The sequence below is a fragment of the Misgurnus anguillicaudatus genome, chromosome 21 (genome assembly GCF_027580225.2).
Source record: "Misgurnus anguillicaudatus chromosome 21, ASM2758022v2, whole genome shotgun sequence".
Lineage (NCBI taxonomy): Eukaryota > Metazoa > Chordata > Actinopteri > Cypriniformes > Cobitidae > Misgurnus > Misgurnus anguillicaudatus.
Genome location: NC_073357.2, coordinates 56,687,379 through 56,699,663, shown reverse-complemented (window position 1 = coordinate 56,699,663; position 12,285 = coordinate 56,687,379). Strand labels below are relative to the sequence as shown.

Genomic DNA, 12,285 nt, shown 5'->3' with positions numbered 1-12,285 from the left:
ATAAACTGACACAAAGACATTAATTAGTATCATTCGACATACAATAACGTCGGAACGGTCCTCTTTCTCCACACTTGTAAACACTGGGGCGTAGTTTCGATAAGTCATCCGTGTCCTCTTGACGTGATGACGTATTACGTGAGGTCGCGCTGGCGCGTCACACGACTGGAGGAAGACGAGAAGTTGTGGTTAAAAAGTGCATATTTTTATTATTCTTGGCAAAAATGACAATCGTTTCGCTAGATAAGACCCTTATGCCTCGTTTGGGATCATTTAGAGCCCTTTGAAACTCTGTTGAAAAAACTGTTAAGTGTTGAGTTAAGTATTAATTGTTGGTGTCTATTAAAGTCCATTCAAATGAGAAAAATCTTGAAATGTTTTCCTCAAAAAACATAATTTCTTCTCGACTGAACAAAGAAAGACATCAACATTTTGGATGACATCGTGGTGAGTAAATTATCTAGATTTTTTTTTTTAAGAAAATCGCAAAGCGAAAAAGCGAAACGGATGGCCGGCGAATCGTCCCATTATATAAATCATATGAGTGCATATAAGAATTAACTTAAGTGTTATACATATTGTACTTAGATATTAGTAAATAAATATATTACGTTGTGGTGTACCTAAACAGCACCAAAAAATAATTTTCTTCAAGATATAAATAAAGAATAAAATGCAAAAGGTTAATTAAATATTTGTTGTATATATGAAGAGTTTGGTTCCAAAACGCAATAAATTAATTTTGACTAATTTGGGTAAAAATGTGTTTTCTATACCAAGGAGGTGTTGAAAACCACAATTTTTTGTTACAAACTTTCACATAGCATCTTTGGGTTATAATAACGTAAAAAAAAATTCAAATCCATAATTTGATTTTCAAAGATTTATTATAAAAAACTGATAGTTTTTTTCAAAATGCTATAAATCTGTTGAATCAATATATAAATGTGCATTCATCTTTGCCATGTTATATTCATTTAGTTGACTAGTGGTATACACTGACAAAAAATAAACACTGATGACATTAATCTAAACACTTACTTTGTCATACTAAGAACACTGTCATTGCTGCTGTTATACTTGGGATGTCGTCACTGAACTTTTTTGACAGCGATCATCTTGGCGGTAAAATGTTTGGGTTCTACTCGATTTTCGTTGACTTCAAATAAAATAATGGAACGTTTTTAATAAGATCCCCTGGGGTGAATGTGTTAGCATGACAGAAGCTTAATGCTGTCGTGTGAGAATAAGCAACAGCCGGCATTTTTCTTTCGCCCAAGTGCCTCTCGCGTAGATTATTCGATTTGACATTTCTTTCCCGCTTCAAAAAACCACAGGTTTATCAATGCCATCAAATTATTACTTTGTTTTTGTTTGTTTGGTGATCACGAAGTACTAGATGAGGAAAACTAGGATTCGGTGTGTATTCAAAGCGCCACCATTATTGTTTACAATGCGTGGAATGGTGCTGTGATTTGTTGAGCGGATTTGTTGCATTCTGCAGAGAAGCAGGACTGGCGTTTATCGCATTTTGGAAAAAATGGGGAAAAGATGACAGAATAACACGGGGGATATTGAATTTTGCGTAAAATGAAAAATGTACTTTTTAATACTGATTAGATACAATATTGATTTTGGCGGTAACTTTTTATTTTTAAATGACGTTTATCAGGTTTTGGAACCTAACTCTTTATATGCTTAGCTGCTGCTTCGGTGTGTTTACCGCTGTATTTTTGTGCAAGGGTGCCAATCTCAAATCTCATTGGACGGTCGGTTGCTTCTCAAAGGGGAAATATTTTACACAGTGGCCGAAAAAACCTTACTTTTTGGTGGCACCAATAATTGCACCCCATGTTGTTTATTAATTAAAATCGATTGTATTTATTCTAGTGCATTATTGCACACATTTTAACTGTTTTTCTTTATATATTCTGTGTTATAGTCCAGGTACCTGGTCCTGCTCCTAACCTGCAGGCGGTGGTGACCTCTCCCTCTACGGTTAGTCTCAGCTGGGACGTACCACTCACGGGTAACGGTGAGATCCAACACTACAAAATCTACTACCTGGAGAAGGGTGTGGACAATGAACAGGTAACACCGGACCTCCGGCGTCACTCGGCTTTCTCCAATAAAATGTCCCATGAAGCATTGTAAGATCCTTACATAGTTGTGCAGTGTTTGTGGAGGGCAGCTGGTGATCTCTCTCTGGATCTTATGATGGTTTTTAAGTAATGAGAACACAAATGAGAAATGTTTTTGTGTAATTTTTATTAATGGATGCTTTAGTTCCATAGAGTTTGAATGTAATAAGAATGAATTGGAAATTGCAGTTTAATCTCCATAGGTTTATTAATGCCAGGTTTCAAAAGTATTAAAAGGTTATTTATCATCATATTGTAAATTGTATAATGCTTGGTTTTATTTCTGAAAGACATTATAGATAGGGCTTATCCTAATCCTGTACTAAAATGTATGTTTGAGCTGCCTTAAATTCAAAACACCTTGTACTGATGTATCTTAAATTGGAAAATGTCATAAAAACTGACTTTTTCCAAGTTTAAGTGCTATAATTGGGTCCCCAGTGCTTCTATCAACCTAGAAAAGGTGAAAAAGACCAACCCAGTAACTTAATTTTGTTAAACCATTCTCTACAAGCATGTGAAAAAATAGGTCATTGAAATTGGGCCCCCTTGTGATGTCAGAGGGGGATAATATCGCCCCTTAATCTGCACTACCATTTAGTGCAGAGATCAGCTCATTTGCATTTTAAAGGACACACCCAAAATGGCACATTGCTGCTCACACCTACAAAGTGGCAATTTTAACATGTTATAATAAGTTATCTATATGGTATTTTGAACTAAAACTTTACATATGGGGACACCAAAGATTTATTTGACATCTTAAAAAAGATCTTGTGAAATGTCGTCTTTAACATATATTAGTGCCCGTGTTGTTTTTGTAAGGTTTGTTTGTAAAAACGACTTAAATGCCGTAATATATAACTAAGGCCTAGTCATGGATTAATCTAAACCCTGTCTGGGAAATATAATTGTTTATAATTATCATATAATTGTGTTACTATGTAGTGTCATAGGATATCAGCCATTCAGATCGTCTTGTGTGATTTTGTCAGGATCTGGAGGTGAACACGCTGTCTTACACAATGACTGGACTGAAGAAGTTCACCGAGTATAGTTTTAGAGTCGTGGCTTATAACAAACACGGTCCTGGAGTCTCCACGGAGGATGTATCCGTACGAACCTACTCTGATGGTACAAACACTTCACTTTTTATTTGCTATGGGTTTGTGATGATAGTCAGTTTCATCCACATTGCTTCTAAGGGTCCTAGTGGAGCACATAGTGTAATTATTACAAACTTTATATTGTTAAATTATGTGTAAAACTATCATGGATGAGATGGAAATAAACTCAGTTCATGTAATTCTGACATAAAAAATTGTATTATTAAGTTTTGCATCAAGCTTTTGGTTTATGAGTCCTATGTATTTTAATGACAGAATCTGTGTTTTTTTTCATGTTCTGACACAGATATATATAGATAAAAGACATATTACATGGTCTATATGTTGACTAACTCTGCTCTCCTGTGCTCAGTCCCCAGTGCTCCTCCACAGAATCTGAGTGTCGAGGTGTTGAACTCTAAGGTTAGTATGTGTGATATATTTACAGAAGTGTAGTACAGGTCTGACCCAGACACTTATCTGTTGTTGTAATAAAATTGCTCAGAGCAGCATATCTGCGGTATGGTCTGCTGGAACACTGTGAGACGGAAGTGAGACTACATTAACCACAATGCAACGCGTTCATTGAGGAAAAACTCTGATAAGGCGAAAGGAAGCCTGTGACGACAAGATCGTAGTAAGCCTCGACAGGTGTGTGCGTTAGAGTTCGGTGAGGAGTTTATGAATGAAACGGCGTGAAGGGGGAACGGAAGAAAGTTTGACGACTGAAGTTATAGATATAGAACCCGCTGGCTGCACGGCTAAGAGTTTTGGAACACGCTTGGTTATCACATCGCAGTGTTTATCGATGCTGGAAAAGCTGACGTGATTATTGCTGCGATGCTGCGGAAAAGAAAGCAGACAACAGATTGCGGTGGTACTGAGATGTGCATGCCGGCTGCTCTACAGTGAAGTGTTGGGATAATCATTATTGCCAATCCTAAAGGACACTTTCCCTGCTGTGTTTGGGCAAGGCGGCTGGAGTTGACCATTGCCTGGATGTCGTGAGTTTGTTTGCTCTTCTGAAGCAGTATATGAACTATCTGTGCAACTGACTTCAGGTAGGACTGAAACTGTTTAAGATTAAAACTGTCTTCCTTCGTCACGTCATACACACACACGAACACAAACACTAACGTGACTCTATGATCCCTATGAACAATTAATTGTGCAACAGTCTAAAACAGTCTAAAAGGGACTCTTTATATGCTTTATTTCATGAGATGTGACATTGAGATATGGTGTGTTATTATGTGATATAGGAATTATGAAATTTGTTTTGATAATGTGACTAAAATGAAAATATTTGATTTATATATATATTTGGTATCTGAAAATATTTTGAATGTTTTTGTTCTTGAGATTATTACATTATTATGATTTCATTTGTGGTGTATTTGGAATGAACTTATGTTTACTTATGAGTGAAGAGCAGAATTTGAAAACTGCCACTAGCACTAGAGGTCCAAGTCGAAATGACTAGTTGAATAAAAGACTCTGGACTCCTGAATGACAATTCTGTGCGGTTTAATTTAAAAACATTAACATTAAACATTAAGCCGTAACGTCCCAGAAAATGGCGCCCGAACAGGGACCTGAGACCAACGGTTAACATGCTTTGGTTATCTTGGTTCATTAATTGATGTATTTTGTTATTTTGTTCGTCTTGTAAGATTGCGTAAAGACAGTAAAGAGCTGTTAAAACTTGTACTTTATATGAATGAATACATTTAACTGGATGGGTATAAAGTGCATTACTATGTAACTGGAAATTCATTTTAATGTGGGTTTACCTTACACCTTACCTTACCTGATGATGTAAAGTGAATATGTTCAGAACTTGGATGTGATAAGTTTGTTTGTAAGCAGGTTAAGTTGATTTGTGAAGTATAACATTTGACTATCATACACTTACTTATATTGCTTGTGTAATTTATTTTTATTTTTATTCATATATATATATATATAATTATTATTTTTTTTGCATCAAAAATTGACAAAACACTAAATATCTCACACTTTGAACACCTCAAACATAGTGTATATGCTACACTGCAGATAATATGGCAGATAGTTTACACCCTACAATATCCTTACTGGACATGGATGTCCCAGAGGTTACAACTCCAGTCTGGCCACCTGTCCCACAAACTCGGTTGCCCAATTATCCCTCTACCCATGTCCAATCCAGTATTTTACAATCAGGGCCTCATGTGCAATTTGATCCATTACTTAGTGGCTGTAGTACCCCTAGGCCAGACTTGGCAAGGAATAACGATAATAATGATGACCCTATGCAGCTGTGTACTCCATTGTCAGAAGAGGCCGCGACTAGTGCTTCTTCAGTTTCTTTAAATGGTGCCCAGTATGAGTTGCCTGCGATGGTTCCAACCCCAGCAAGGGAGATTGGACAAATTACTGTTCAGGTCCAAGATAACTGGAAAAAATTATTTGACTTTATGGGAAAACAGGAGGCGGCCTTAAGTACACTTACTAGTGAAGTAAAAGCCACTTCTTCTCAACATGAAAGGCAGTTAAAAAGTCTGTCTGAGAAGGTTGATAGCCACACACAACAAATCACAACAATTCAATCGATTTCCAGACAACATTCCGAGACAGAGGCCGACCATATGGTTAAGACAATGAAGTTGTTAATCTCCGAGGAACTCCAACATATTGAGAAATCATTGTCATCAAATATTCGTTTTACAATGGAACAATTTCAACTGGAAATACAGCAAGATATGAAGATTGCACAGCAAAACTTTACAAAAAGTTATGAGAAATATGCTAAAGATCTCACCCTCTGGACTTCTCAGCTTGAACTTCTAAGTGACAGAATAAATGAATTGTCAAGAGGCACGGATTCCCAAGCAAGGGAGGATGATCTTCATAATGATTCCTCGCTCCAGTCCAATGTGTGTCCCCCTATAAATGCTGTTGCTGTTAAGAGTGATCATCTAAAACTGAACTTTCCTACTTTTGGAAGAATTTCAGATGATTCAGATCCTTTGCTATATTTAACAAAATGTCAAGATTTCCTTGCATTACATCCTCTGTCTGATCTGGAGATCCTAGCCACTTTTCGGACAGTTTTACATGGCACCGCCCGGGATTGGTGGGAGGTAGCCAGAGGCACAATAAATACTTGGAGTGAGTTTCAGTCTTCATTCCGGACTGCTTTCCTGTCAGAGGATTATGAAGATGAGCTTGCGGAGCGTGTCAGAATACGAACTCAAGGAGAGAGAGAGTCCATTAGAGACTTTGCTTTTACATATAGAGCACTGTGTAAAAGGTGGAAGCCTGCACTAACTGAGCCTGATCTGGTCAAGATGACTTTGAAAAATATGAAGCCTTATCTTGCTAGCCAACTGCGAGGTCGTGTAACAACTGTGGAGGAATTGGTACGACTAGGACAACAAATCGAGAAAGATCATGTCCAACAGTTACAATATGACTACCGATTGAGTTCAAAACATGGACAAAGTGGGTTTAAGGGCCCTTTAACAACAATGAATCGATCTGCAGATAAGCCACAGGTACAGTGTTGGAGATGTAAGGGGTTTCATGCTCCTGGAAATTGTCCACATTTCACACTGGCTTCTCAGTCTATTCCACCATTGCAGCAACAGTCTTTTCCTTCTAAAACTAAAGGAAAACCCAGCAATAATTCAATGACTGCGGCAAATGTAATACAAAAGAAAATAACCACCACCCAGAAACAACACACTGCTGTCATACCACAACAGTTAATTGTGCCAGTCATTATTGAAAAATGGGAAGGTAAAGCCATAGTAGATACCGGAGCAAGTTACACCTTAATCCATGAACAGTTATGGAAAGACCTAGATGAAACTGAACAAGGCCTTAGCCCCTGGGGTCTGGGACCTTTATACTTGGCCAACGGGAAAGCAGAAATACCACTTGGATGGTTTAATGTCTCTCTTCAAGTTCATGACCAAGTTTGTACTCTCCCTGTTGCGGTGTTAACATCCCAAGCCCTAGCTTATCTTCTTGTCCTAGGACTAGATTTTATGTTCTTCAGTGGTATGCTCTTAAAAGTCTTTGATGGGAAATATTCCTTTGCAACTGAACCAGAAGTGGATTACTGCTTCCAACCTGGGCATGCCAGTGTTCCAACTCTAATACAAAGTGTGCAAAAGGGAAACCAAGTAAAACAAGGAAGTCATGCTCAACACCCAACAACAGGTGGTATTTCCTTGTTAAGCGCTGTTCCACCCTTCACACCACCCTGTCCTTTTAAAGCTCACAATGAAGATGACATCACCTTTATTAACCAAGCAGTTGAAGCAGCTCAGTTACACCCTGCTCAGAAACAACACTTGAGTCAACTGTTAACAGCAAACTCTCAAGTATGTACTCTCCGTGTGGGACGGACAGATGTGCTTCAACACAAAATTTATACACATCATCAAATTCCCATAAAGCAAAAACCTTATAGAATGTCACCAGCTAAACAAGCTATTGTCAAACAACAACTCCAAGAAATGCAAGAGGCGGGAATTGTGGAGCCATCAGAGTCAGGCTGGGCGTCTCCTGTGGTCCTAGTGCCGAAAAAAGACGGAAAGCTTCGATTTTGCGTAGACTATCGCAAATTAAATGCTATAACTGACAGTGATGCATATCCCATGCCAAATCTTAATGAAATCCTAGAATAACTATCAGGATCAGCCATCTTTTCAACTCTGGACCTTAATAGTGGGTACTGGCAAGTAACCATGGATGCTGCCAGTAAAGCCAAGACTGCCTTTGTCACCCCTGCTGGATTATTCCATTTTAACGTGATGGCCTTTGGGCTTAAAAATGCCCCAGCCACCTTTCAACGCCTCATGGAGACTGTTTTGGGAGACCTGCGTGGAGGTGTGTGTTTGGTATATATTGACGATATTATTGTCTACTCTCCATCCATTACTCAGCATTTCATTGATCTTCAAAGTGTCTTCCAAAAATTACAAAAAGCTGGCTTAACAATCAACCTCAAAAAAAGTAAGTTCTGCCTGCAAGAAGTAACATTCTTGGGACATGTGATTAATGTCCAAGGCATTGCGGCTGACCCCAGCAAAGTGGAAGCTATTCGTACCTACCCGGTGCCAAAGAATCTTAAGGAACTTCAACGCTTTCTGGGACTTGCCGGGTGGTACCACCGCTTTGTTCCTAATTTTTCTAGGATCGCTGAACCTCTTAATGCTTTAAAGAGAAAAGGAAGAATTTTTCAGTGGACACAGCAATGCCAACAGGCTTTTGAGCAGCTTAAGGCATACTTAATGACGCCACCCATCCTTGGACATCCCAATTTGGAGCAACCTTTTGTGGTATACACCGATGCTAGCGAGACAGGGCTTGGTGCAGTGCTAACCCAGAAGCGAGGACAAGGTGTGGAAGAGGTCATAGCTTATGCCAGCAGAACTATTAACCAGGCTGAGTCAAATTATTCAGCCACTGAGAAGGAATGCCTAGCTGTAGTTTGGGCCTTAGACAAATGGCAACACTACCTTGAGACCAGAATGTTCACAGTCATCACAGATCACGCTGCCTTGCAGTGGGTAATGAATTCACCCAAAACTACCAGTCGGCTTATTCGATGGGCTCTGCAATTGCAAAAGTATGATTTCATTGTGGAATATCGAAAAGGCAAATTGAATGCAGTCCCTGATGCCCTTTCACGAGTCAATTCCCCCCTGACATGTAACCTTTATGGGGATCCAAAGGATGTCAGCACTCTTCCAGTAACTGAGGAATTGATCTGGGAAAAACAGCATAATGACTCGGAAATTGTGAAAATATTTCAAGCTTTAGCTGAGAACAGTGGGGATCAGCAGGCTAAATATGAAGTCATTGAAGATAAGCTTTATATCAAAACCCAATCTTCTGACAACAGTTACCATTACCGTCTCTTCATTCCAAAAGATCTTGTACCTTGTATACTGCAACACTATCATTCTAGCCCTATGAGTGGTCATGCAGGGATTTATAAGACCTACAAAAGAATTCAAGCTATGGCGTTCTGGCCAGGAATGTGGTCCGACATCAAGCAGTTTGTAAAAAGGTGCATCAAATGCCAGACCTTAAAAGTTAGTCAACAGAAACCTGCTGGAAAGATGCAAAAAATTGTTACCACTCGACCGAATCAGATGCTAGGTGTAGATATAATGGGCCCGTTACCACGTAGCACTAACCGGAATGACTTCCTTTTGGTTTTTGTTGATTACTTCACCCGGTGGGTAGAAATTTTCCCTTTACGTACTGCTACAGCAAAGACAGTTGCTACCGTATTCAGAAAGGAGATCCTTACTCGATGGGGAGTCCCAGACTTTCTAGTTTCTGACAGAGGCACACAGTTTGTGTCAGCCTTATTCAAAGAATTATGTGAAAGTTGGAATGTAACACCTAAGCTGACGACAGCTTACCATCCGCAGACAAACATGACCGAAAGGGTCAACCGAACTCTGAAGAGTATGATCGCAGCCTACGTGGAAGATAACCACAAGCGATGGGACCAATATCTGCCAGAACTCAGATTTGCCATAAATTCGTCTGTGCAAGAAACCACCAAAATGTCACCTGCAGAACTACACTTAGGAAGAAAATTACAGAGCCCGATGGACAAGCTTCTTAAAGTTAAAACTCCTGATCTTTCACCAGATGCTCCCAGCTATGATGTAGTTGATCATTTGAACCAACTCCAAGCAAAAGCCAGAGAGAATGCTGAAAAAGCTTCCTTACGACAGCTTCGAAACTATAATAAGCACCGAAGGGATGTTTTATTCAAAGAGAAAGATAGAGTGTGGATGAGACGATTCCCACAATCCAGTGCAAGGGAAAACTTCACTGCCAAACTTGCGCCAAAGTGGAAGGGACCCTACCGGGTAATACAACAAATGGGACCGGTAAACTACAAAATAGTGCTGGAGTCTACAGGAGAGGATATTCGCAATGTCCACGTCTGTAATTTAAAACCCTGTTATCCAACTGCCTCAGAGCTAGAGGCACAAGAGAAACAAAAGGTACTTGATCTTTTTAAGGAGTCCTCAGATGAGGAAGAGGAGTTCTTAGGATTTTAATATTTGCACATCTCTGAAACTACGAGACGTTTTGTTCAAGGGGGGGGGAGTGAGACGGAAGTGAGACTACATTAACCACAATGCAACGCGTTCATTGAGGAAAAACTCTGATAAGGCGAAAGGAAGCCTGTGACGACAAGATCGTAGTAAGCCTCGACAGGTGTGTGCGTTAGAGTTCGGTGAGGAGTTTATGAATGAAACGGCGTGAAGGGGGAACGGAAGAAAGTTTGACGACTGAAGTTATAGATATAGAACCCGCTGGCTGCACGGCTAAGAGTTTTGGAACACGCTTGGTTATCACATCGCAGTGTTTATCGATGCTGGAAAAGCTGACGTGATTATTGCTGCGATGCGGCGGAAAAGAAAGCAGACAACAGATTGCGGTGGTACTGAGATGTGCATGCCGGCTGCTCTACAGTGAAATGTTGGGATAATCATTATTGCCAATCCTAAAGGACACTTTCCCTGCTGTGTTTGGGCAAGGCGGCTGGAGTTGACCATTGCCTGGATGTCGTGAGTTTGTTTGCTCTTCTGAAGCAGTATATGAACTATCTGTGCAACTGACTTCAGGTAGGACTGAAACTGTTTAAGATTAAAACTGTCTTCCTTCGTCACGTCATACACACACACGAACACAAACACTAACGTGACTCTATGATCCCTATGAACAATTAATTGTGCAACAGTCTAAAACAGTCTAAAAGGGACTCTTTATATGCTTTATTTCATGAGATGTGACATTGAGATATGGTGTGTTATTATGTGATATAGGAATTATGAAATTTGTTTTGATAATGTGACTAAAATGAAAATATTTGATTTATATATATATTTGGTATCTGAAAATATTTTGAATGTTTTTGTTCTTGAGATTATTACATTATTATGATTTCATTTGTGGTGTATTTGGAATGAACTTATGTTTACTTATGAGTGAAGAGCAGAATTTGAAAACTGCCACTAGCACTAGAGGTCCAAGTCGAAATGACTAGTTGAATAAAAGACTCTGGACTCCTGAATGACAATTCTGTGCGGTTTAATTTAAAAACATTAACATTAAACATTAAGCCGTAACGTCACAACTGTCACAAAGCTTCATTCCTCCAATCATTTCTCCTCTGTCTCCACTTCCTGTGTAGGCTGTGTATGAACGCAACGTATATTCGTCTAGCTGCCAGGGAATGCAAGTCTTTCTCCAGTGCTTTTATTATTTATGAATGTGTTTATGTTTTTAGTCAAATACAGATGAGCATCTTTACTGCTGCATGGACTGAAATAATGCGGTTTAGCACTTTCAGTTAGCAGTGCTTGCTGGAGTACTGTAAACTTGGGGTTAGAGATTGGAACATGCTACAGACATGAAATGCCACGACAACCACACAGACCACCTTAGCAACCACAAAGCAATGCCGGATTTTGCAATCACAAATTTACACCAAAATCAACCAAACTGCAATATTTGCGGCAGGTTGCATTTTTTTCAGGTTGCAACTTTCCACATAATTTGGCCCAAGACTTTATGCGACACACATTAGCTGGTTTTACAGTAAGAGTGTGTAATAATAGTACAGCTATACTACAGCATATATTTACAGTATGGCAAAAAAATAAATACAACTACTTATTGTGCTTGTATCAGAGAAAGGGAAAGAATCTAATCATTTTAAGTGGCTTTACATAACAATACATAACTAAAAAGTTAATGCAGTGTTTAAATGCTGTAAAAATGATCAATAACCCATATTAATTTGAACTAGATTAAACAAACAATGGGCAATTTTAGCACAAAAATGCATAGCAACACTTTGACAACCACCCAGAACACTCTAGCAATCGCATAGCAACACATTGACAACCACCCAGAAGACTCTAGCAATCGCATAGGAACACCTTGACAACCATCCAGAACACCTTAGCAATTGCATAGCAACACCTTGACAACCACCCAGAACACTC

At 39.2% G+C, this 12,285-nt stretch overlaps 1 protein-coding gene across 8 annotated transcripts in view; it reads left to right on the top strand.

Annotated features, from left to right (window-relative positions):
* neo1a (neogenin 1a) overlaps nucleotides 1–12,285 on the top strand; it is a 203,621-nt gene that overhangs the window by 160,071 nt on the left and 31,265 nt on the right. For all 8 annotated transcript variants that reach the window (XM_055214607.2, XM_055214658.2, XM_055214647.2 and 5 more), the window contains exons 10-12: nucleotides 1,943–2,091; nucleotides 3,137–3,275; nucleotides 3,621–3,670. In XM_055214607.2, the coding sequence (XP_055070582.2) occupies nucleotides 1,943–2,091; nucleotides 3,137–3,275; nucleotides 3,621–3,670 (338 nt within the window). The remainder of the gene's footprint in view (nucleotides 1–1,942; nucleotides 2,092–3,136; nucleotides 3,276–3,620; nucleotides 3,671–12,285) is intronic.